General features: G+C 51.0%; 2 protein-coding genes across 7 annotated transcripts; one reads left to right on the top strand and one right to left on the bottom strand.

Annotated features, from left to right (window-relative positions):
- Positions 1-87: 87 nt before the first annotated feature.
- On the top strand, positions 88-19,271 carry BEST1 (bestrophin 1). 6 transcript variants are annotated; one of them, XM_031653636.1, is made up of 12 exons: positions 88-213; positions 395-447; positions 5,508-5,695; positions 9,505-9,599; positions 10,116-10,349; positions 11,249-11,403; positions 11,791-11,868; positions 12,557-12,709; positions 14,367-14,447; positions 14,757-14,908; positions 17,097-17,732; positions 18,908-19,269. In XM_031653636.1, exons 3-12 carry the CDS (start codon positions 5,544-5,546, stop codon positions 18,924-18,926), a joined length of 1,755 nt encoding a protein of 584 aa, XP_031509496.1. In that variant the 5' UTR covers positions 88-213; positions 395-447; positions 5,508-5,543; the 3' UTR covers positions 18,927-19,269. The 6 variants fall into 6 exon arrangements, with proteins under 6 accessions (XP_031509496.1, XP_031509497.1, XP_017803806.1 ...); XM_003909714.5 differs by lacking the exons at positions 88-213; positions 395-447 and adding an exon at positions 3,458-4,158 and having other exon boundaries at positions 18,908-19,271; XM_031653637.1 differs by lacking the exons at positions 88-213; positions 395-447; positions 11,791-11,868 and adding an exon at positions 3,455-4,158 and having other exon boundaries at positions 18,908-19,271.
- A 426-nt stretch (positions 19,272-19,697) lies between these two features.
- Positions 19,698-23,448, bottom strand: FTH1 (ferritin heavy chain 1). Its single transcript, XM_009185852.3, has 4 exons — positions 22,423-23,448; positions 20,503-20,649; positions 20,117-20,242; positions 19,698-20,025 (listed from the first exon to the last, which is right to left on the bottom strand). The coding sequence occupies exons 1-4, from the start codon at positions 22,534-22,536 to the stop codon at positions 19,861-19,863; spliced, it is 552 nt and encodes a 183-aa protein (XP_009184116.1). The 5' UTR covers positions 22,537-23,448; the 3' UTR covers positions 19,698-19,860.
- Between the last annotated feature and the right edge of the window lie 2,723 nt (positions 23,449-26,171).

Genomic DNA, 26,171 nt, shown 5'->3' on the forward strand with positions numbered 1-26,171 from the left:
GTAATCCTAGGTGAGAAGGCCATAGCATTCTGTGTCTAGCACCTCCACCCATCTCCCCAGCTCTGCTCTGCTGCCCCAAGAGATGGCTCTCCGCTGGGGAGCTCGAGAGCTTGGAATCTGCTGCAGTCAAAGTCTCTTCCATTCGGCCAGGCGCAGTGGCTCACGCCTGCAATCCTAGGACTTTGGGAGGCCGAGGCGGGTGGACCACTTGAGGTCAGATGTTCAAGACCAACCTGGCCAACATGGTCTCTACTAAAAATACAAAAATTAGCCAGAAATCACTTGAACCCAGGAAGCAGAAGTTGCAGTGAGCCAAGATTGTGCCACTGCACTCCAGCCTGGGCAACAGAGCAAGACACTGTCTCAAAAAAAAAAAAAAATCTCTTCCATGCAGGCCCCATCCTTTGGACCTCCCTTCAACCCCAAGAGAGACCACTGCCCCAGTAGGTAAGACTCTACCTCTCAGAAACTGACTCTACTGTGGAGCTGATAGTGGGAAAGGGCTCAGGATCCAAAATCAAGAGACCTAGTTCCTAGTCTCAAGCCATTTATAGCTGTGTGACCTTGGACAAGGCAGGCCTTGAGCTTTCGCGTCCTCCTCTGTAAAATGTGGATAAACATGCCATACTGAACCATCCTTCAGTAATACCTATGTGACTTTCTGTGGGTTGTTCCCCTGATATGTAATGCTCTTCCATTCTTCTCAGCTCCGCGAACTCCTACTCTTGCTTCAAGACCCAACCCAAATGCCCCCTTGTCTGTAAAAATTTTCCTGCCCTCTGTGCACTTGGCACAGATCTTAGGCCTTGCCATTCGAGTTATTTAAGTGTTTACATAATTTTTGACTATGAATACGTACAGGTAGGAATCAGATTAGGCTCAGTTCTGGAAGGAGAAATGGTTTGGTGAATATTTTCTTTGTGGAACGGAAAGCAGAAGAGGGTGACCTTGACTGGGTTGGGTGCCATCTCTGCGGGGGTCAATCCTGGGACTCTTGTTCCAGGCACGGCTTGGGTCAATCAGCATTCACGACTTTGCTGTGTGCCTGAGCCGCGCCTGGCTAGCTGGGGACATTTTCATAGCTGAGACCCAGTAGGAGAGACTGTGACTTGTGCCAGGGTGTGCCTGTCTCAGCTCTGGGGCAGGGCCAGGAGCAGCTGCTCATGGAATGTCGTTGGGGACATGCTGGGGCCTCTGGGAGGGGAAGGGAAACTGGGCATGCACTGTCGATGGTCCTGGTGGTACTTCTGGGATATTGCCAAGGAACCTGCGGTTCAGGGAACAGGGAGGAAGGACTCCAGTGTCTCCAACTCCCTCTTATGGCTTTATGGCTGCTTGTCGGTGTCAGGGAGATGAAGGAGTGCCAGCTCGGTGGTCTACACTGATCCTGACCAGTGAACCAGGCTGTCCCAGCCAGAGCCAGCTAGTCAAGCACGCCCTCTAGTGGCTATCACAGGGAAGACAAGAACTTGTCTCCACAAAGGCAGGATTTTCCTTTACCCCTTCAGAGAGTACAGAATGAGCATCAATGTTCCAGGCATGGTGCCAGGCATGTGTGTTAACTTTAGTTAAAACATACTTATTGGCCGAGTGTGGTGGCTCACTCCTGTAGTCCCAGCACTTTGGGAGGCCTAGGTGGGAGGACTGCTTGAACCTAGAGTTCAAGACCAGCCCGGGTAATGTAGTGAGACCCTATCTCTATAAAAAAAAAAAATTAGCTGGGTGTGGTGGCATGTGCCTATAGCCCCAGTGACTTGGGAGGCTGAGATGGGAGGATTGCTTGAGCCTGGGAAGTGGAGGTTGCAATGAGCCAAAATCACACCATTGCACTCCAGCCTGGGTGACCTTGTCTCAAAAAAAGATACATATATTTTTATATATTTATTAATATATATTTATATGTATAAATAGATGTATGCATATAAATAAATATATTTGTAATATTATAGACATATATTAATACTTATCTGTATATGTTAATATAAAAATATATAATATATATTAAATATATTTATATAGTTGAATATATATATTAAAATATATAATTAATCATCTTCTAAATGGAAATCTCTCTCTTGAGTTTCAGGATGTGTTGGTGGGGAAGGGAATACAGGATAGGGAAATAACCCCTTAAGCAATGACTCAGCACAGGCTGTAAAATTAGAATCACCTGGAGAACCTGAACAATCCCAATGCCTTGGGTCCATCCAGACCAATCAAATCAGAATTCATAGGGGTCAGGCACAGGCACCAGTGGTTCAGAGAGTTGACAAACACATGTCGCATCCATCATTCTCACTCAGCTGCCAAGGTAGGCATCATTGTCCCATTTTGCACACGAGGAAACTGAGGCTGAAGTGAACCCGTTTCTTTCCCCGTTTCAGTTGAGGACAGCGATGGGGCAGTGGGGAGGCAGTAAATACTCCTACAAGGCTGCCTCTACAGAGATTCTTATAATAACAACAGCTTTATTGTTTGCCATGATTAGAAAAGTATTCAAGGTCATTGTGAAATAGTGGGTTTTTTCCTAGGCAGATAATTATATAAAGGCAAAAGTGGTGTGTAGGGGTGGGGGACAAGGGCAGGGACAGCATTAGGACAAATACCTAATGCACATGGGGCTTAAAACCTAGATGACAGGTTGACAGGTGCAGCAAACCACCATGGCACATGTATACCTATGTAACAAACCTGCACACCATGTATACCCATGGAACAAACCTGCACACCATATATACCCATGGAACAAACCTGCACACCGTGTATACCCATGGAACAAACCTGCACATTCTGCACATGTATCCTAGAACTTAAAGTGAAAAAAAAAAGTGGTGTGTAGAAAAATCACCTGCAATTTCAGCATAGTTAACTCTTAGTACTATTTCAGAGACAGGGTGACAGGAAAGGAAGGATAAGGCACAAGGTCATATTATAAATCAGGGCTTCTGGAAGTGTAGTCCCAAGACCACACACATTATGATCCCCTGCAGTGCTTGATTAAAATGCAACATCCCTAAGGCCACAGACTCAGACTCCGGAGAAAGATCCAGAAAACTGCACGTTTAATAAACATTTGGGCGATTCTTATGGCCTCTAAAGACCAAGAACCACTGCTGCCTGGAGCTCTGCTCTCTTTATTGAACAATACAAGAGGAGCGTGTAGGTAGACACCTATCACTTCCAACAGCTTAGGAGAGCCTTTGAGTATGGATTGATGTATTAAAATTTATTGAATCACATGCTGAGATTTTCACCAGCTGCCCGTGGGGATCTGGGCACTTATTCCCATATTGCTCTGGCTGGAAGCCAGCAGCATAAATTTCAGGGCTGTTCTGTCAACCCCCACCAGCCCCGGCAAGTTCTCACCCCCCTACACCAGCCCCAGGCTTCTCCTTCCATCTCTCTGAAGCAATCTACTAATGGGCCCTGCCAGCCAATCACAGCCAGAATAACGTATGATGTCACCAGCAGCCAATCAGCGCTCCTCACCAGTATATGCAGAATTCTGTCATTTTACTAGGGTGATGAAATTCCCAAGCAACACCATCCTTTTCAGATAAGGGCACTGAGGCCGAGAGAGGAACTGAAACCCACCCAGAGTCACCACACACAGGTGGCAAGGCTGGGACCAGAAACCAGGACTGGTGACTGCAGCCGGGTATTCATTCTTTCCACAGCCCAGAGGGCTGTCAAAGACCCCAGGGCCTGGTCAGAGGCACCTCCTTCCTGGAGAGTTCCTGGCACAGGAGTTGAGGCTCAGCACAGTCCCCCAACCCCCAACTCTCTCTGCAAGGCCTCAGGGGTCAGAACACTGGTGGAGCAGATGCTTCGGCCTCTGGATTTTAGGGCCATGGTAGAGGGGGTGTTGCCCTAAATTCCAGCCCTGGTCTCAGTCCAACAGCCTCCAAGAAGAAATTAGAGGGGCCGTGGCCAGGCTGTGCTGGCCGTTGCTTCTGAGCAGATTACAAGGAGGGACCGAGACAAGGACTCCTTTGTGGAGGCCCTGGCTTAGGGAGTCAAGTGACGGCTCAGCACTCACGTGGGCAGTGCCAGCCTCTAAAAGTGGGCAGGGGCACTGGCCAGAGAGTCCCAGGGAGTCCCACCAGCCTAGTGGCCAGACCTTCTGTGGGATCACCGGATCTACCTGGAACCCCACCTGTGAGTACAAGGTGCCCCAGGTGGACTGGGCTGGGGCTTTGAGGCCTTCAGGGTTGGATGGCCATCTTGCATATGTGTGTGGGATGTGCACACACAGGCAGCACATGCGTGGGTGTGTGGGCACCTGTGTGTCTGTGCAAAGGCCCTGAGGTGGGAATGAGCTTGGTGTGCATCAGGCACAGCCAGCCAGTGTGGCTGCAGCAAAACACATAGGGAAAGAATGGAGGGGACATCAATCACTGCTTCAGTAAATTTTCATTGAGCGCCTTCTATGAGAACACAAGAGGAGATTCCATTGTGAGGAGGAAACAGGCAGTAAACAGGCAGATATCCTGTATAATTTCAAGTAGTGGTAAGTGCTCTCTAGAAATGTCAAGCAAGGTGAGGAGACAGAGAGCACCGGCGGCAGTGGGCTCTATTTCCAGGTAGGATGGTTGGGAATATCCTTTCTAAAGGGAACCTGGAGTGGGAAGGAGCCATGCGGGTATCTCAGGAAGACCTTCCTCCAGGCAGGAAGATCAGCAGGTGGAAAGGCCCTGGAGCCACCATTCAGTAAACATCGTTTGAGCATCTCTACCAGCTAGGTTCCGTTGTGGGAATGGGAATATGGTGGTGGACAGGGCTGCCTGGTGCCTTCCATACTTCTCACACTAGAGTGGTTGAGAGAGCTTGGGAGTAATGAACAAGATGGGCTGAGAACACTGCCTAGCCCAGGGACCTAAGCTTAGTGTGTAGACATTGCTGCTGTTACTGCCTTTGTCATTGTACAAATTATTTATTTATTTATTTATTTATTTATTTTTAGACAGAGTTTTTGCTCTTGTTGCCCAGGCTGGAGTGCAATGGCGCGATCTCAGCTCACTGCAACCTCCACCTGCTGGTTCAAGCGATTCTCCTGCCTCAGCCTCCTGAGTAGCTGGGATTACAGGCACCCACACCACGCCTAGATAATTTTTTGTATTTTTAGTAGAGACGGGGTTTCACCATGTTACCCAGGCTGGTCTCGAACTCCTGACCTCAGGTGATCCACCCACCGCGGCTTCCCAAAGTGCTGGGATTATACACATGAGCCACCGTGCCCAGTGATTACAGAAAGTTAAAGGCACATGGCAATGCACATGCCTATCTACATCTTCCCCTGCGAAAGCAATGGGCAGCCTCTGGGCTCACTTTCTTGGGTTTCCACCTTCAACAGGCAGTCAGAGCTGGCAGGGCCTTGGAGACCACTTCATCCACCTCCCAGGGTCCCTATGGGAGAGTTGAGGCCCAGAGCAGGGAAGGGTCCTGACAGGCTCTGACCAGGGTCTCTGATCCCTACCAACCCCCAAATCCGTGTCCCTCTCTACTAGGACCCAAGCCCACCTGCTGCAGCCAAGTGCCTGGCCATGACCATCACCTACACGAGCCAAGTGGCTAATGCCCGCTTAGGCTCCTTCTCCCGCCTGCTGCTGTGCTGGCGGGGCAGCATCTACAAGCTGCTGTATGGCGAGTTCTTCATCTTCCTGCTCTGCTACTACATCATCCGCTTTATTTATAGGTAAAGCTGGCAGGGCTGGGGTGGGGGGCCTGGGAGGGATGTGGCGGGGGCTGGGAGCTCCTGGGGGCCTCCCAGCCTGCTCAGGGGCCAATGCACCAGTTCACTACAAGACTAAGCTGAGCTCCTGACCAGGTCCTGGGCACTGGAGCTGAGGCTGGGACTGGGGGCTGGGGAGAGAAAAGAAGTCAGACTGAGAGGCTGCTCAACCCAGGCCAGCAGGGTTTTAGCCACCCTTCCTCCAACCCCAGGAGGAGCCCTGGAGCCCAGAATTTGTCTGGTGCCACTCAACTGGCCTGTTTTATTGAATCCCACACAGACTCATAGGTCCACATGGTACACTGAGAGAGAGAGAGAAAGAGATAGAAAGAGAGAGAGAGAGAAAGAGATAGAAAGAGAGATAGAGTCTCACTGTGTTGTCCAGGCTGGTCTCGAACTCCTAAGCTCAAGCAATCCCCCTGCCTTAGCCTCCCAAGGTGCTGGGATTACAGGTGTGAGCTACTGCGCCTGGTCAACCACATGGTACTTTTTTTTCTTTTTCTTTTTTTTTTTTTGAGACAGGGTCTCACTTTCAGCTCCACAGTAGAGGTCAGTTTCTGAGAGGTAGAGTCTTACCTGCTGGGGCAGTGGTCTCTCTTGGGGTTGAAGGGAGGTCCAAGGGATGGGGCCTGCATGGAAGAGATTTTTTTTTTTTTTTGAGATGGAGTCTCGCTCTGTTGCCCAGGCTGGAGTACAGGGGCACGATCTCGGCTCACTGCAACTTCTGCCTCCTGGGTTCAAGTGATTCCAGGCTGGAGTGCAGTGAGGGCAATCTTGGCTCACTGCAACCTCTGCCTCCCAAGTTCAAGCGATTCTTCCGCCTTAGCCCCTTGAGTAGCTGGAATTATAAGCACACATCACCACGCCTGGCTAATTTTTTTTTTCCTGTATTTTTAGTGGAGACGGGGTTTCGTCATGTTGGCCAGGCTGGTCTTGAACCCCTGACCTCAAGTGATCCACCCATCTCGGCCTCCCAAAGTGCTGGGATTACAGGTGTCAGCCACTGTGCCCAGTCCACATGGTTCATTTTTTAAAAATTATTTTTTAATTAAAATGTATATCTAAGGCCAGTAGCAGTGACTCATGTCTGTAATCCCAGCACTGTGAGAGGCCAAAGTGGGGGGAATCACTTGAGCCTGGGAGTTCAGAATGGGCAATATAGTGAGACCCCATCTCCACCAAAAATTTTAAAAAGTAGCTGGGAGTGGTGGCATTTGCCTGTGGTGTCAGCTACTTGGGAGGCTGAGGTGGGAGGATGGCTGAAGCCTGTGAGGCTGCAGTGAGCTGTGATCGTACCACTGCACTCCAGCCTGAGTCACAGGCTGTCTCAAAGGCAAACAAGATAATGTTTATCTAAACAATAAAATGTAGGACAAATATAATCACAGAATATATGATAGCATTTTAAATTGAAAAAGCATTAGTGATTACATGGATTGTAAAATATCAAATACATAAAATTCTTGTGTTCCTAATAATGCTAGCAACAAAGCACATTTGGTTTTTACTAGGGCACCAAGGTACTTTAAAAAAAAGTTAGAGCCAGCCACAGTGGCTCACACCTGTAATCCCAGCACTTTGGGAGGCCAAGGCAGGATCACTTGAGCCCAGGAGTTTAAGACCTGAGCAACATAGAGAGATCCTGTCTCTATAAAAAATTAAAAAATTGGCTGGGCATGGTGGCTCACACCTGTAATCCCAGCACTTTGGGAGGCTGAGGTGGGCGGATCATGAGGTCAGGAGTTCAAGACCAGCCTGGCCAACATAGTGAAACCCTGTCTCTACTAAAAATACAGAAATTAGCTGAGTGTGGTGGCACGTGCCTGTAGTCCCAGCTACTCGGGAGAATGAGGCAGGAGAATTACTAGAGCCCGGGAGGCAGAGGTTGCAGGGAGCCGAGACCATGCCATCGTACTCCAGCCTAGGTGACAGAGTAAGACTCCATCTAAAAAAAAAAATCAAAAAATGATCTGGTCATGGTGACTTATGCCTGTAGTCCCACCCAGCTTCTCAGGAGGCTGAAGCAGGAGGATTGTTTGAGCCCAGGAGGTTGAGGCTGCAGTAGGTCATGATTGTGCTACTGTACTCGAGCCTGGGTAACAGAGCAAGATCCTATCTCAAAACAAACAAACAAACAAAAACCAATAAACCAAAAACATTTACCTAAACAATAAAATAGAGGACAGATATAATCAGAATATATGACAGCATTTTAAACTGAAAAAGCACTAATGACTACAATGGATTATAAAACATCAAATACATGAAATTCTTGAGTTCCTTATAATACCAATAAGAAAGCACATTGGTCTTTGGTTTTTACTTGGGCACCAATGCATGCTGAAAAAAGTCAGACTTCATTTTTTAGAGCAGTTTTAGGTTCACAGCAAAATTGAGCAGAAGGTAGAGTTCTCATGTGTTTCTTTGCTCCTCCCCCTGCCCCCAGCCTCCCCACTATCAACACCCCCACACTACAGGGGCAGATTTATTACAATCCCTGAACACACATTGACACATCACCATCACCCAAAGTTCACAGCGTACAGCAGGGTTCAGTCTTGGGGCTGTACATTCCATGGGTTGGATAAATGTGTAATGATGTCTCCGCCATGGCAGCGTCAGGCAGAGCAGTTTCACTGCTCTAACAAAATCCTCTGTCTGCCTATTCACCCCTCTCGTTAAAGCCAAACACTCTGTTTCTTTTTAGAGACAGGGTCTCGCTCTGTCACCCAGGCTGAAGTGCAATGGCAATCACAGCCCATTGCAGCTTCCAACTCCTGGGCTGAAGTGATCCTCCTACCTCAGCCTCCAGTGGCTAGGACTGCAGGCATATGGCCATCGCACCCAGCTAATTTTTTTTTTTTTTTTTTTTTTTTTTTTGAGACGGAGTCTCGCTCTGTCGCCCAGGCTGGAGTGCAGTGCTGCCATCTCGGCTCACTGCAAGCTCCGCCTCCCGGGTTCACACCATTCTCCTGCCTCAGCCTCCCGATTGGCTGGGACTACAGGCACCCACCACCACCCCGGGCTAATTGTATTTTTAGTAGAGACGGGATTTCACCGTGTTAGCCAGAATGGTCTTGATCTCGTGACCTCATGATCTGCCCGCCTTGGCCTCCCAAAGTGCTGGGACACCCAGCTAATTTTCTGTAGAGATGGGGTCTTGCTATGTTGCCCAGGCTGGTCTTGAATTCCTGGTCCTGCCTCAGCCTCCCAGAGCTCTGGGATTACAGGCGTGAACCACCGTGCCCGGCCCAAACACTCTGTTTTGGCCTGCTTTTAAAAACTGACCCCTAGCTGCGTTCAAAGGGTCAGGGTGTCTGAAACTGGCCTCTGCAGCAGGACCTGAACTACACATCTCCCAGTGGCCAGTGTGAGGATTCTCCCCACAAGAAACCACTGGAGGGGGCCTCCTCTAGCCTGTCCGGGTTAGGGGCTGCACAAGGAGCATCATGGACCTGGCTCAGGCCTCAGGAGGGGACCTGGGCTGGGGAAAATGTGGGACAGCATCGAGGCAGTCCCACTCCTGCAGTAAGTCATGATTGTGCCACTGCACTCGAGCCTGGGTAACAGAGCAAGATCCTATCTGAAAACAAACGAACAAACAAAAACCAATAAACCAAAAACATGTATCTAAACAATAAAATAGAGGACAGATATAATCACAGAATATATGACAGCATTTTAAATTGAAAAAGGGCGGGGCTAGACCTGGGGACAGTCTCAGCCATCTCCTCGCTTCGTCCACACATGTCCACCCCCACACCCACCCCCAGGCTGGCCCTCACAGAAGAGCAACAGCTGATGTTTGAGAAGCTGACTCTGTATTGCGACAGCTACATCCAGCTCATCCCCATTTCCTTCGTGCTGGGTGAGTTCCCCCTTCTGGCTGTTCTGGGTCCCCGTGGCCGCCCAGGCTCCAGACAGGCCAGGGGAGGACCACGAGGAGCTGAGGCAAGGGGCTGTCGTGGGGGAAGCGGGGACGCCAGCGGCAGGTCGGCGCCTCTCTGTAGTTCAGGGAAAGGTGCGGACTGCAGCCAGAGAGACTGAAGTTAGACGTTAGGTAAGACGTCCTGCTGCTAGCAATGAAAACCCCATTTTCTGAGGGAAGCGCTGACATCATGGTCCCTGGAGCCCCTGCGCGGGAGGGGAGGGTGTCTGGCGGATTTCTGGGACCAGCAGGGGGCCCCCCCGGGAGACAGAACCCTTGGAGCTCTCGCGCCTCCATGAGAGGCTCTGCCTGCCTCCCGCTCCTGAGCGCCTTCCAGGAGGGTTGGGGGCTAGGCCCGCTCGCAGCAGAAAGCTGGAGGAGCCGAGGCATCACCCGGCGCTGGGCCCTGGGCTCTGGCCGCAGCCTGGCCCCTCGCCCCTCGCCCCTCCTGCCCAGGCTTCTACGTGACGCTGGTCGTGACCCGCTGGTGGAACCAGTACGAGAACCTGCCGTGGCCCGACCGCCTCATGAGCTTGGTGTCGGGCTTCGTCGAAGGCAAGGACGAGCAAGGCCGGCTGCTGCGGCGCACGCTCATCCGCTACGCCAACCTGGGCAACGTGCTCATCTTGCGCAGCGTCAGCACCGCGGTCTACAAGCGCTTCCCCAGCGCCCAGCACCTGGTGCAAGCAGGTGGGCTGATCCGGAGCAACGGGGCGGATGAGGCGGAGCCAGGGGCCATGATGGGCTCCGCAACAATGGAAGATGGGTGGAGCCAAAGTCCCCCGGACTCGGGGGATTGGGTGAAGCCAGGAGTGGGGTGGGGTCAAGATTTGGGGGTCCAATTGGGCGGGACAGAGTCAGGTGTCTGAAGGTGGGGCGAGGCCAGGAGCCCACCCTCCGAGAGTAGGTGTCTGAGGACTCTTGAGAGATAATGGAAAGAAGGGTGATGGCTTGGGAACTGGTGAGGTACTAGGGTCTACCTCCCTCTGCCCTTGCCCCTTCTGATCTCCGGTTTCCACTCTGGAGGTATGGGACATTGGTCTCTGACTCCCCCTCAGCCTTGCCTGAACTGGTCCTGGTTAATAAGACAGATCCAGGCTAGGCGTGGTGGCTCTCGCCTGTAACCCCAGCGCTTTCGGAGGCGAAGGTGGGAAGATCGCTTGAGCCCAGGAGTTTGAGACGCCCCCGAGCAACGTAGGGAGACCCCCATCTCTACAAAAACATTAAAAATTAGCAGGGCATGGTGGCTTGTGCCTGTAGTCTGAGGCTGAGTATCGGGAGGCTGAGGTAGGAGGATCACTTGAGCCCAGGAATTCCAGGCTGCAGTGAGTTAGGATCGCATCACTGCATTCCAACCTAGGTGACAGAGCCAGACCCAGTCTCTGGAAATAAATAAATACCCTGCCCACATGCTCAGCCCAGAATAGCACATAGTAGGTGCTCAGAAATATTGTTGTTGTTGAAAGAAAGAAGATGGCAAAGGAGTGCTGAGGTTCCTATAGGTCAGCAGGTCCTGGCCTGGCCACCGGATGCCAGCCATCCCTTCTGCAGGTTCTCCCACCCACCGCTTTCTTCACTCCACTCTGCAGGCTTTATGACCCCGGCAGAACACAAACAGTTGGAGAAGCTGAGCTTACCACACAACATGTTCTGGGTGCCCTGGGTGTGGTTTGCCAACCTGTCAATGAAGGCGTGGCTTGGAGGTCGAATCCGGGACCCTATCCTGCTCCAGAGCCTGCTGAACGTGAGTCCAGTATGCAGACAGAGCTGCCGCGGAGTGGGAAGGGTTGTGGTCCACAGGAAACAAGGTTTCCTGCAAAGAAAAGGCTCGAGCTCCCGAGAGTCTTCCCAGAGCCTGAAGTGGGGTTGCAGAATCTTTTCCAATAGCATTCCACAGCCCGAGGTGGTCCCTCCTCAGATGCCCCTCCTTCCTCTCTGAGTCTGTGAGGTCCTGGTTCTTTTTTGATAGATGAGGAAGCTGAGACACAAAGAGGTTTAGTGAGCTGCCCATGACCACACAGCCAGGAATGGACCATGAGTACCAGGCCCTGGTACTTGGAGAAGAGTGGGGGTGAGCCCAGGGTGGGGGCAGGTGGTGTTCAGAACCCCATCCCTCCCTGCTGCCCCCCAGGAGATGAACACCTTGCGCACTCAGTGTGGACACCTGTATGCCTACGACTGGATTAGTATCCCACTGGTGTATACACAGGTGAGGACTAGGCTGGCAAGGCTGCCCTTTTGGGAAACTGAGGCTGGAAGGACCAAGGAAGCAGCTGGGATGGGAAGGGCTCACCTAGAGGCTGAGTAAGTGGCTCCCCCAGGAGTTGGGTCCGCACTTTGAAGTTGGGTCTAGACTTTGAAGTGCCGAGTTCTTAGAGACCAGGCTCCTGCCTGACGCAGTCCAGTAGGGGTGGTGTGATTATCCCCATTTTAAAGAGAGGTTGGCCAGGCGCAGTGGCTCACGCCTGTAATCCCAGCATGTTGGGAAGCTGAGGCAGGTGGATCACCTGAGGTCAGGAGTTCGAGACCAATCTGGCCAACATGGCAAAACCCCATGTCTACTAAAAATACAAAAATTAGCTGGGCATGGTGGCGCATGCCTGTAATCCCAGCTACTTGGGAGGCTGAGGCAGGAGAATCGCTTGAACCCGGGAGGCGGAGGTTGCAGTGAGTGAAGATCGCACCACTGCACTCCAGCCTGGATGACAGAGCAAGACTCTGTCTCAAACAAACAAACAAAAAAAAGGGGGGCGGTTAACAGAGACTCTAAGTCACGTGAGTGTGCAAGTCAGAACAAGGCCTCGGTCTCCTGTCTCAGACTCCCAGCCCCGGGAGCATCCTGATTTCAGGGTTCCCACCTACTCCTTTGCTGCTGCACCCTCCTCCTCCTCGTCCAGGTGGTGACTGTGGCGGTGTACAGCTTCTTCCTGACTTGTCTAGTTGGGCGGCAGTTTCTGAACCCGGCCAAGGCCTACCCTGGCCATGAGCTGGACCTCGTTGTGCCCGTCTTCACATTCCTGCAGTTCTTCTTCTATGTTGGCTGGTTGAAGGTGAGCCTCTCCAGGGCCCCTCTCGGCTGGAGGCATGGCCAGAGGGGTCATGGCCAGCAGCTGCCTGAGACGAGGACGCATTGTCAGGAAAGGAAGGTCTCATGGGTAGAAAGCAGCGAGCAGGGCCCCGACCACAGCCCTCTGGTCTGCACATTCCCATGTTGTTACATATGAGGAAACTGAGACTCCAGCGGGGCCTTCTTGAGGCCTGAGTCTGCTTCCAAGGCTGCACCCAAGGCCCAGACTTAGCAGCTTGAGGGACAAGGAGAGCTCAGTCAGTCTAACCATTTGCTGCTCCCTCAAGAGAATATTCTTCAAACGTTTGTCCAGAGAATAGGGGAATTCATGGAATCAGAGTGGCAGTGGCAGGCCCTGCTGGTGAGGACACTTCTCATCTCTGCTTAAAACAAAGCCCTGAGGCCAGGTGCCGTGGCTCATGCCTGTAATCCCAACACTTCAGGAGGCCGAGGCGGGTGGATCACCTGAGGTCAGGAGTTCAAGACCAGCCTGACCAACATGGTGAAACTCCGTCTCTACTAAAAATACAAAAATTAGCCAAGCGTGGTGGTGCACACCTGTAATCCCAGCTACTTGGGAGGCTGAGGCAGGAGGATCGCTTGAACCCCGGAGTCAGAGGTTGCGGTGAGCTGAGATCGCACCACTGCACTCCAGCCTGGGCAAAAGAATGAAACTCCGTCTCAAACAACAACAACAACAACCACCACCACCACCACCACCACACACACACACAAAAGCCCTAAGGTTCACTAGCCTCCGCCCTTTACAAGGCAGATTGGCACCACCTCTCCTTATTCAAGATGCCTGTTGGGGTGTCTTGTTCCTCACCTCGAGTGGCTTGTCCAGGTATTCCCTCCCACCACAGGCAGTACGCCAAACAGGAGTTCTCAATCCCAGTTTTCTCTCCAACTCTTTATCTTTCCTTCCTTCTGTTGCCCACCCACTCTCTCTCCCTTCCTACCTTCCTTTATTTTTTGGTAGTGGGGGTGTAAGTCTCCATCTCTGCCCTTCCTGTTGCTGTGACACACACACACACACACACACACACACACACCCACCCACCCATGCATTCCTATTCCTCTAAATTCCCCCTGCCCCCCAGTTATCTTTGGTTTCTACAGATCAAAACAAATCACACTTTTATGCTTGAAATTCTCCAAGGTGCCCCAGTGGCCTGTAAGATGTCCCCTGGACCCCGAAGGCAGAGGCGTGCCACCTCTTCGGGGCTTTGTTAGGGCATTTTAGAGATTGCTATCCAGGAATCTGCCCACCTAGACCGCCCTTTAGTTCAGCCCAGCTTCAGTATATATCTTTGTTGCAGGAATGAATAAAATTATGCAACTCCAGGTAAGATACATGAGGTGAGATAAAGGTGATGACTCAGCCGAGTGATACACTCAGGGACAACTGTGGGTGCTCAGGGAAGGACTGGCTCAGGAGAGTTAGAGGGGCTGTGTCCAGAAGTGTGTGGGTGCCCACAGGTGTGGGGGGCTGGAGCCCTAAACTCTGGCTTTGAAGACAGTGGTCAGGCAGGAAGGGCATCATGTGGTGTGGAAATGGCAGCAGCTGAGGTTTAAGTGGGGAGGCTGGCTTTGAGGAGTCCTGCCTGAGGGTTTACAGAGCCTCACCTGTCCCCAAGGTGGCAGAGCAGCTCATCAACCCGTTTGGAGAGGACGATGATGATTTTGAGACCAACTGGATTGTCGACAGGAATTTGCAGGTATGGGGAGAGGGAGAGAGGCCATACCATGGACCTTCCCCACAGTGGACCCAAAGAGAGGACCCCACTGTTCTGTAGGGAGGTCTCACAGTGAATGATCACCCCTTCCCCTCCTCGCTCCTGCAGCCATTCACTCACAGGATTCTCACCTCAATCTTTGAGGCTGCAGGCAGGCACCCATCTCCCCATTTCACAGACAGGGAAACTGAGGTCCAGAGAGAGGGAGAGATTCCTCCAAGTCATCAGGCATGTACAAGGTCCTGCCTGGGATGACCTTTCTGTGGGACTTCTTCTGTCCCTGGTGACCAGGTGTCCCTGCTGGCTGTGGATGAGATGCACCAGGACCTGCCTCGGATGGAGCCAGACATGTACTGGAATGAGCCTGAGCCACACCCCCCCTACACAGCTGCTTCCGCCCAGTTCCGTCGAGCCTCCTTTATGGGCTCCACCTTCAACATCAGGTGTGGCCAGTGCCAGGGGGCTGGGTGGGAAGCCCCTCCTAGTGCAGGGGTCTGCCTAGGAACTTAGAATAGCACTAGGTAATACATACTGGGTGCCTCAGTAAGTGTCAGGCACTGTACTATGCTCTTTATAAATAGTAACTATTTTTTCCTCCCAATAATTTTGGTTTGTTATCCCAAGTGTTCAGATGATTAAAGTACAGGTTCAGAAAGAGCTAGCAAATGGTGCATCTGCTACTCGAAGGACAGCCTGTGATCAATGATGCAGTGGAAGGTTAGGACCTGGCTCCTGTCATCCAGAACTATGTTTTCTTTTCTTGTTGAGACAGAGTCCCGCTCTGTCACCCAGGTTGGAGCGCAGTGTTGTGATCTCGGCTCACTGCAACCTCCGCCTCCTGGGTTCAAGTGATTCTCCTGCCTCAGCCTCCCTAGTAGCTGGGATTACAGGTGCCCACCACCACAACCGGATAATTTTTGTACTTTTAGTAGAGACGAGGTTTCACCATGTTGGCCAGGCTGGTCTCGAACTCCTGACCAGTAATCTGCCCGCTTTGGCCTCCCAAAGTGCTGGAATTATAGGTGTCAGAACTGTGTTTTCTGATAAGCTACGGTGCTTGGAATGGAAGTGGAAGTGGGGTTCCCTGGGATGGGGAAGGGGCAGCAAACATATCCTAGCAGGCAGCCAGGCCATCACAGGTACCTCCTGAATTGACTTTGTCCTACCGAGTAAAGGGCTCAGGCCACCCACAGCAGTCAGACTTATCCTCACATAGTCCTACTTCCCTGATTCCATCTGAATCCCTCTTGAGCTGCAGTGGGCTGAAGGGCTATCCCAGCTGGTCCTTTCTCCCCAGGACAAGAGTTGATAGTGCCTTAGAGTGTTGGGCACATGTCAGGGTTCATACTCAAGGTTTTCTTCCACAGTATCCAGTGCTGTTCTCGGCTTGTTCTTTTCTCTTTCCATTTTTTTTTTTTTCTTTAAAAAACGGAGTTTTGCCCTTGTTGCCCAGGCTGGAGTGCAGTGGCACAGTCTCGGCTCACTGCAACCTCTGCCTCCCAGGTTCAAACAATTCTCCTGCCTCAGCCTCCTGAGTAGCTGGGATTACGGGTGCCTGCCACCAAGCCTGGCTAATTTTTATATTTTTAGTAGAGACAGTTTCACCATGTTGGCCAGGATGGTCTCAAACTCCTGACCTCAGGTGATCCACCCTCCTCGGCCTCCCAAACTGCTGGGATTACAAGTGTGAGTCACCGTGCCTGGCCACTTGTTCTTTTAAGAACCAAGTATCCTACTGGACTGCAATCGAGTTTAACTAGAGTCTATAGTTTGAGGAAGAGTTGGGAAGGTGATCAAATGAAGGCTGGAGGCTTGCTTAGGTCATAAACATTTCTGGAGGATGACTTTGAGCCCTACATGGTCTGTACCCCAGCAGCTGAAGGTTGTGGGGGGGAAAGCTGAAAACAGAACAATAAAGCATAGACCTTGTCTCCAAGGAATGCGCAATTTACGGAGGGAGCTCAAACCCAAGCCTCAAACTGTGGATACAAGGTACAAAGTACTGGACATCTAGGAAAGGGACAGAACATGGAACACAGTCACCTTTGTCTGCCTGGAGGCGGCTTCCAGCAGGGTCTGGAGCTGGGCCATGGAGCATGGGAAGAATCTGAACTTGGGCAAGGGCAGGCCATACTCTGTGGTAGATAAGCTTTCCCTTGCAGGGTAAAGGTCTTGGGCTCCTGGGATGCCTGTTGCTAGGAAGCCAAATTTCCCTTTGTGGATGTCGCTCCCAGTTGGAACCACAAATCCCTAGCATTGCCCAGAGTCACTCATGGGCCTCATCTGAACCACTCATGCCAGGGCACCAGTGTTTCTGACTGCCTGGAGTGAGGGGGTTTTAAAGGGGAAGTGAATGATGAGGAGGGCTTTACATGCCAGGCAGGGGTGGTTGAGGGGGTTGGGTGTTAACTCTGGTCAAGAGGGAGTCAACGAACAGTGAGGTGAGCAGGGCCTGGAGGGATCACCGGGAGGTACAGGATGGATCAGGAGAGAGGTGAGAGCTGGGGTATTGTGAGGAAGATGGTGTGGCCTTGGCTTGGGCCAACCGAGAGAGGGGAGGGGGTAAGGGAGAAGGCCAGGTGTTAGTCCTTCGTCCACTGGCCCAGCCCTGCATCTCCTGCTTCTTTCCAGCCTGAACAAAGAGGAGATGGAGTTTCAGCCCAATCAGGAGGACGAAGAGGACGCTCACACTGGCATCATTGGCCGCTTCCTAGGGCTGCAGTCCCATGATCACCATCCTCCCAGGGCAAACTCAAGGACCAAACTACTGTGGCCCAAGAGGGAATCCCTTCTCCACGAGGGCCTGCCCAAAAACCACAAGGCAGTCAAACAGAACGTTAGGGGCCAGGAAGACAAGGCCTGGAAGCTTAAAGCTGTAGACGCCTTCAAGTCTGCCCCACTGTATCAGAGGCCAGGCTACTACAGTGCCCCACAGACGCCCCTCAGCCCCACTCCCATGTTCTTCCCCCCAGAACCATCAGTGCTGTCAAAGCTTCACAGTGTCACAGGCATAGACACCAAAGACAAAAGCCCAAAGACTGTGAGTTCTGGGGCCAAGAACTGTTCTGAATTGCTCTCAGGGAGCGATGGGGCCTTGATGGAGCACTCAGAAGTATCTCACGTGAGGAGGAAAACCGTGGAGTTTAACCTGACGGATATGCCAGAGATCCCCGAAAATCATCTCAAAGAACCTTTGGAACTATCAACAACCAACATACACGCTACACTAAAAGACCACGTGGATCCTTATTGGGCCTTGGAAAACAGGTCTGTCCTCCACCCGAACCAGGGGCACTGTATTGCCCTGTGCCCCACCCCAGCTTCCCTTGCTCTGAACCTACCCTTCCTCCACAATTTCCTAGGGTCCCATCACTGCCAGAGCACGCTGGACCTACGCCCAGCACTGGCTTGGGGTATATACTTGGCCACCTCCACAGGGATCCTAGGGAAGTGTTCGGGACCTTTTCTCACTTCACCCAAGAGCCTGGTATCAGCAGGAAGACTTCCTGGGAGCAGGTGAAGGAAGCTGAGGTTGTGCTGACCAGAGTGCTGCTAGAGAACTGTCCCAGGGCTGACAGGCCAGGCTTAGCTGAACAGATGTTATCACTGGCCCCAACTTACTTTGAGCAAGGGTGGCTGACCCAAAACCATGGGGTGGCAGTCAGCTGGATGACAGATGAACACTTCCCCATAACCATTTAGGGTAGTACCCAAGCACTATGGTGATGGTGACATTGAGGGTGTCAGGGGCCCTTAGGTCATTTTCTCACTGCCTGGGGCACCTCACCAAAATACTTCATGCTTCCTTGGGGTCAGCCCAAAGCTGTCACAAAATCAGATGTTTCCCTTTATTCCAGATTTCCTGGGCACTTTCACCCAATTGGAAACACCCCACTTCAGCCCCAATCATGAGGGGAGGAAGTGTGTAACTTCCCTTTTCTGGATTCTCAAGCAGTTACTTTCAGTCAGAACACCCAGCTATTATAATTGAAAACTTAAAAGGGCAACAGTTTCAGTCTTGCTTCTAGGGCTAGACAGGAACTTGGCAAACATCTGTGGCTTGTTTAGCAAAGGATGTTATTTCAGAATCTTGTCTTGGGCTGGGTGTGGAGGCAGGCAGATCATGTGAGGTCAGGAGTTTGAGACCAACCTAGCCAACACGAAACCCTACCAAAATAATACAAAAATCAGCTGGGTGTTGTGGCATGTGCCTGTGGTCCCAACTCAGGAGGTTGAGGGGAGAACTGCTTGAACCCAGGAGGCGAGGTTGCAGTGAGACTGAGACACTGCACTCCAGCCTGGGCGACGGAGTGAGACCCTGTCTCAAAAAAAAAAAAAAAAAAGGATCCTCTCTACCTTTGTTCTCCTACTGCAACATTTTAGTATTTGAAATGAAGGTTCCTTCCATATTCACACTGTTAATTCTCTCCCATTCTCACTAGGGATGAAGCACATTCCTAACGTGCTTCCCAACGGGGATGCTTCGCCAGCCAGGTCCTCTCCGGTGTGTACACCAGCAGGACACCGATCCAGTCACAGCCATACAGCTGTCCACACTGAAGAACATGTCCTATGACAGCCTCAATCAAATGGTTAGTTTAATAGATAAATCAGTAGTCCAGGACTACTTCAGCCTTTAATGCCTTTCATTCATAAAAATTGTGAAAGCTAGACTGAACCATCGGAAACATTTAGCTCAGACACTGGATTGAGAGTCAGGAACCCTTAATCTTGTCTGAATCCAAGACAGCCATACCTTAGTATACTGCCCAAACTAAGGCGTTTAATAAATACAAATACTCTGTTTCTTTTTGATTAGTGTGATTAGAACTGAGCAAAGGCACTTAAGGAATCTGGAAGAGGGCCGGGCACGGTGGCTCAAGCCTGTAATCCCAGCACTTTGGGAGGCCGAGACGGGCGGATCACGAGGTCAGGAGATCGAGACCATCCTGGCTAACACGGTGAAACCCCGTCTCTACTAAAAATACAAAAAACTAGCCGGGCGAGGTGGCGGGCGCCTGAAGTCCCAGCTACTCCAGAGGCTGAGGCAGGAGAATGGCGTAAACCCGGGAGGCGGAGCTTGCAGTGAGCTGAGATCCGGCCACTGCACTCCAGCCCGGGCTACAGAGCAAGACTCCGTCTCAAAAAAAAAAAAAAAAAAAAAAAAAAAAAGGAATTTGGAAGATAGACTGGATAGATTTCTGATTCATCCCAAGACATCAAAGACAACACCTGGGTACCAAATTTCTTTATTTGAAGGAATGGTACAAATCAAAGAACTTAAGTGGATGTTTTGGTACAACTTATAGAAAAGGTAAAGGAAACCCCAACATGCATGCACTGCCTTGGTGACCAGGGAAGTCACCCCATGGCTATAGGGAAATTAGCCTGAGGCTTAGCTTTCATTATCACTGTCTCCCAGGGTGTGCTTGTCAAAGAGATACTCTGCCAAGCCAGATTCGGGTGCTCCCATCTTGCGCAAGTTGGTCACGTGGTCACCCAATTCTTTGATGGCTTTCACCTGCTCATTCAGGTAATGTGTCTCAATGAAGTCACACAACTACAAAACAATGGGCAAGACAGTTAGTGGGCAGCTTTCCCAATCCCTAAGGCAAATGATTTCCTCTATTTCCTGGGTTTCCAGTACTCACATGGGGGTCATTTTTGTCAGTGGCCAGTTTGTGCAGTTCCAGTAGTGACTGATTCACATTTTTTTCCAAATGTAAAGCACACTCCATCGCATTCAGCCCGCTCTCCCAGTCGTCATAGTCTGGTTTCTGAACGAGGAGGATAGGTTAATGCATCTCTACCAACTAACCTACAAATCAGCAAGCCCGTCATCTCTAACCACCACGCTTTGGCAAAAGGGACATTACTATTTGCCTAATTTAGTTTAGATGGTAAGCCTAAAAAAACCACAAAAGGCAAAAGCCCAGTGTCTCATCACTTTATAAGGGCAACTGCTAGTTTAAGTGATTTCTGATACCCAAACACGGCTAGATGATGAAGTATGACACCCCTAGGATCTTTTGTTCACCTTAATATCCTGAAGGAAGATTCGGCCACCTCGTTGGTTCTGCAGCTTCATCAGTTTCTCAGCATGTTCCCTTTCCTCATGAGATTGGTGAAGAAAGTATTTGGCAAAGTTCTTCAAAGCCACATCATCGCGGTCAAAGTAGTAAGACTGAAAGGAGAACACTGAATGTGTTATATTAGGGATTCCCAAAGACAGGTAGCTGTGATGGTCTACACTGAGGCAAGATGGTCTAGATAGTCAGCCTAGGCTTCCTTTCTCAAGGCGCAGCATGAAGGGGTCAGTGCCCAAGGAAACTGGGGGCAGATGAGCTACTGGATTGAACCCAACAGTAATCTTTCTATTCTAATAGAAAACTGAAACTTGATCCTTCAAAGTTTACTTCAAGGACTTCAAGGAACCTTTAGATTATGGGCACTGCCTGGGGCAATGTCTTAAGGATCTGTATTAGTGCACAGAAAACTTCCATTGTCTGATGAGAGGGTGCTGGGGTACTGATCCCGCACTTAGTCCTTTTCTCCTCCCTGTTCCTGGATTAACCATCTTAAGGCATGGTTAAAACAAAGAGCTCAGGAGCCTGCCAGCTGTACCGCGATTTATTTATAAAATTAAAAACCCCTACTGGGCGCAGTGGCTCACGCCTGTAATCCCAGTACTTTGGGAGGCCGAGACGGTTGGATCACGAGGTCAGGAGACCATCCTGGCCAACATGGTGAAACCCAGTCTCTACTAAAAATACAAAAAATTAGCCGGGCGTGGTGGCGGGCGCCTGTAATTCCAGTTACTCAGGAGGCTGAGGTAAGAGAATCGCTTGAACCCGGGAGACGGAGGCTGCAGTGAGCCGAGATCGTGCCACTGCACTCCAGTCTGGGCGACAGAGCAAGACTCTGTCTCAAAAAAAATAAATAAAAATTTAAAACGCCCATGCAAGGTGACAAATGTGGGCAGTATGTTGATGCAAATATACTTTTAAAATACTTGTATCACAAAAATTTGATTTTCAGTTTTAGACATTTGATGTGGTCAAGTGCTTCTGAAAGGCAATGACAGTCACAGAAATACAGGCCTGTTTTCAAATCCATTTGGAACACATTCTTGGGATAGTTTGGACAATCACAAGGCAATTCTAGGAAGACTCCTACAACACTGCCTAAGACCAAGATTTGGGAAAACTGATTCCACTGATCACTGAAAAATTTATTGCCCAGTAACTGTCGGTGGACTTTATCCAAGAACTGGAGGTTCACTTAGTACGCCACACCTCTTACAGTAAGATACATAAAAGATAAAAATTAAGTTCCCTAGACGCAAGGTCAGGTGACACTTCGGTGACTGCAGAAGGGGCGATTTCTGGAGATATGCTTCAATGCAAGTGGGACTTAGAGATAAGCAGAGCCGAGAAGTGGATAGGGCTGCTCCAGAGGGATCTGCCCTCAAGATAAGCCACTTCGCGCCAGCCCCTAGGGTTTGCTGTTCGACACCGTTACCCAGCAGGCCCGCCATACCTAGGGGACTGAAGCTGGATACCTAAGCAAAAAACGCTGGGTTTCAGAGCCAACTGCCGGAGGCAGAGAAAAAGATGGGAGTGCAAAACTCCACCTTCCTAACCGCAGGATTGATCGCACGGGCTGACAGTTTTGCAAACCCAGGATTTCAGGACACCCAACTCTCCTTAAAAAAAAGAACGGTGTGCAGAGGCGGCCCCGGCCTAGGAGGGAGCCTTCCCAGCGTACAGCCGAGAAGAACCAGCTGCCCCGGCTTTCTGCGCCAGAGAAGTCCTCGGAAACCTCGAGCAGCCTCCATTTTCCAGAAGGGCGCAGGGAGGCGGGGGATCCCGCGGGTGGCCACACCCCCGGCCCGCCCCAGGCGCGCCCCGGGAACCGCGCCCGACCCCCGCCACCGCCCCGAGCCGCCCGCGCTCACCATGGACAGGTAAACGTAGGAAGCGTAAAGCTCCAGGTTGATCTGGCGGTTGATGGCGGCCTCTGAGTCCTGGTGGTAGTTCTGGCGCACCTGCGAGGTGGACGCGGTCGTCATGGCGGAGGCTAAGGAAGGCGGCGGCGGCGGCGGTGGCTGCGCGGCGCTGGAGCGGCGGCGGGGGCCTTGGGGCGGTCCGAGGACGCGGTGAAGAGGAGACGGAAGGCTGGCTATGGGCGGCCGGCCGGGATGGGGGACGAGCGCCGGGTTCCGTCCAAGCACTGTTGAAGCAGGAAACCCCGACGACTCTCGGCGAAGAACGTTTGGCGCAGCGGGTAGCTTGCGGTCTCTTATAGCGGCGGCGGCGTCAGGCCCGCCCCGGCCAATCAGCACCGCCCGCCCCGCGCCCGCTCCTTCCGGTGGGCGCGGGGCCCCGCCTGCGGTGGGGGAGGGGCGGCCGCTGGAGGCCCTCGCGCGCTCTGGCGGAGCTCGGGAGCGGGGATCGGTACCGGACTGCCTCGGGGACAGTGGTGTCGTCTCTGTGCCCCTGGGGCCCGTTTAGTGGAGTTGGAGGGAAGCTGCGAGGAGGCGCGGGAAGTCCACCTAAGAGCCCCCCGCTCTAGGTGTGCCCGGACCTTGGAACCGGCGGGGGCGGGGTGCGGGGGCGCATGGGGTGATCCTGATTTGGCTCCCATTTTCCCGAACGAGCACCCTGAGGCTCCTGGCCCGGGGCATGGTGTTAAAAATCATAGCTGCGGGGAAGCCCTTGTGACATCTTGCTGCAGATTGAGAAGGTGGAAGGTGGAGACGCGGGCCTTAACTTAGGTGGTCGAGCGCACTTTCTCTTCCTCAAGAGTCCAGGAAGGAGCGCGATGGAGAAGTGGGGCTCACGGCGGGTTTCGGGTCCGCCCCTGCCCTTCTGATTCCGGCGACCACGTCTGCCTTTGGCTGAAAGCAAATATGGCTCCGAGTGCAGTTTCTACAACAAAGGCTGGGCGGGCCGGGTTTCCCTAGGGATGGGGACCGCCTCCCCTGGGGGTCTTGAGAGTGAGCCACCAGGGCTTCCGAGAGAATCGCTGGAGTCGCTTCGCACCCAAGGGACACATCTCGGGTTAGAAAGGAGAAGCGACGTGGATCTAAAGGCGAAGCCCATGCTGAGGCCTTTTCAAAATGGCCTCTTACCAGCCACACTCACAGGAGCTTCAGGCTTCGGCGGCCCTGTAGGACAACCCCTGGGTGTCATTGGAGAAAAGCTGACGGGGTTGATGGCGGGTGACAGGTGAAAGAGACCCCGGATGGGCGGGGCCAGTGTGTGTGGCTTGCAGTTGAGTCCCAGGCACAGGGTGGATGTGAATTTATGGGTGGCAGAGCTGGAGCTAGGCCCTGCCCCTACCTGGGTCCTGGCTTCGAGGTCCACTGTTGTGTTGCATCTTTTGACGCATCGGTGGAAGAACTATTAATTTCAGGATGCTCACAAACCTGCAGCTGAAAGCTAGACTTCCAAACCTTATTTTAAAAAAGCAACTCTACTGAAGTATTAAAAACAAATTGCCGACGGAATTAGGGTGATTTCTTTTTCACGGTTTCATTAAATGCACCTATGTTACTTACAGGAAAAAATTTTTCGTGGTGCTAGAGCTACAAGAATAAGGTAAACAGAAGGATGCTGCTAGACCAGGAGTACCTTACCCAGTCTGGGATAGGAGGAGGTCAGGGAAGCCTTCCCTGAGCAAGAGCCCTGAGCTAAGTTTGCAGAAAAAGTTAAAAGCAAGGTGAAGTGCAGGAGGGAAACAGGGAAGGGAATTTAGAGCAGAGGGAAGAGCATATGCAAAGGTGTGGCAATGTGGAAATGCATGACCTGTTCAAGCTGCCTTAAGAAAGTATGTTGCCTGGGGCTGGGCACTGTGGCTCACGCCTGTAATACCAACACTTCGGGAGGCCAAGGCGGGCGGATCACTTGAGGTCAGGAGTTGGAGATAGGCCTGGCTAACTAACATGGCGAAACCCCTCTCTACTAAAAATACAAAAATTAGCCGGGTGTGGTGGCATGCACCTGTAATCCTAGCTACTCTGGAGGCTGAGGCGGGAGAATCGCTTGAACCTGGGAGGCGGGGGTTGCAGTGAGCCGAGATCGCGCCATTGCACTCCAGCCTGGAAGATAAAGCAAAACTCCATGTCAAAAAAAAAAAAAGAATGTTGGCCTGGAAAGTACAGTGCATGTTGGGGGATACTGGATAGGGTGGAGAATAGGGGCAAGGTCGGGCAGGGTTGTGTTCCATAAAAAGAGGTTAAACTTGATCCTGGAGACAACATAGAGACACCGCATTAGCTTTGTTTTTAGAAACCTTACACTGGAAATCTCTTAGAATAAGAGTATAGCAAAGTCACCATATATAGGATCCAAAGCTTTCCTTGATAGCAGTAACCACCAGTTAGAAAATAGGGGGAAAAAATGGAAAAAAACAGTGTTTTCCGGTTACATTGACAACAACAGCTTAAAGTACCTTGGAATAACGTTAACAAGAAATATATAGAGAAAACTATAAATGCTTACTGCTGGACCAAAAAAATCCAAAAAGCCTAGCATAAATGAAGAGGTACTATATTCCCAAATGGTTGGTCAGTCTTCATTTTGTAAAGATGTCAGTTTTCCCCAAATAAACGTAAATTCACTGCAATTTCCATAAAAGGCAGTTTTTTGTTTTTGTTTTTCCTCAGTCATTATTGTCTCTGGGACAGTATTTTTTTTTTTTTTTTGAAACTTCACAAAATGGCTCTAAAGTTCATTTGGAGGAGTCAGTGTGTTGATAGATTTGCACTTAGTGCTATAATAAAAGTACAGTAAAGTGCTATAAGCAGTATGGTACTGGCACAGGAAGAGATGACTAGATTAATGTGACAAAATAGTCCTGCCCACCTATGTATGAGAAGTTGGGATATGCTAAACTGTTGTGTCAAATTAGGGAAGAAAGAATGGGTTTAACAAATTATGTTGAAACAATTGACAGTCATGTGGAGAAAAATGACTCACTCAGTATTTAAAAATACATTCCAGATAGATTAAAAATCCAAGTCTTAAAAAAGGTATAAAGTTTTGAGGAGAATGTATAGAAGATTTTTTTTTATAATTTTGGGGTAGGGAATGTTCTTCTGAGGCTGTCAGAAGCCATAAAAGTACAGTTGGCAGATTTGCCTACTTAAAAATGAAAAGCTGTAAGACAAAAGATGTTGTCAACAAGGTTAAAACAGAGATGACAAATTCGGTTGATATTTGTAACTCATATAAGTGATGAAGATTAGGAACTGTAATATATATTTGTATGTTTAATGAAATACTATATATGTATCACACTTTTTTTTTTTTTTTTGAGACAGAGTTTCACTCTTGTTGCCCAGGCTGGAGTGCAGTGGCTTGATCTCAGCTCACTGCACCCTCCACGTCCCGGGTTCAAGCGCTCCTTCTGTCACAGCCTCCCAAGTAGCTGGGACTACAGGCACCTGCCACCACGCCTGGCTGATTTTTGTGTTTTTAATAGCGACAGGGTTTCACCATGTTGGCCAGGCTGGTCTCGAGCTCCTGACCTCAAGTGATCCACCTGCCTCGACCTCCCAAAGTGCTGGGATAACAGGCATGACCCACCCCACCTGGCCTTATGAGACCCTTTCGATTGCCTGCGCTGGTGCTGTAGATGGTAAGCTCCTGGAAGGCAGGCATTGTTTCTGTCTTGTCTCTGCACTCCCAGCTTTTTGCAAGG

Source organism: Papio anubis, chromosome 12 (genome assembly GCF_008728515.1).
Source record: "Papio anubis isolate 15944 chromosome 12, Panubis1.0, whole genome shotgun sequence".
Classification (NCBI taxonomy): Eukaryota; Metazoa; Chordata; class Mammalia; order Primates; family Cercopithecidae; genus Papio; species Papio anubis.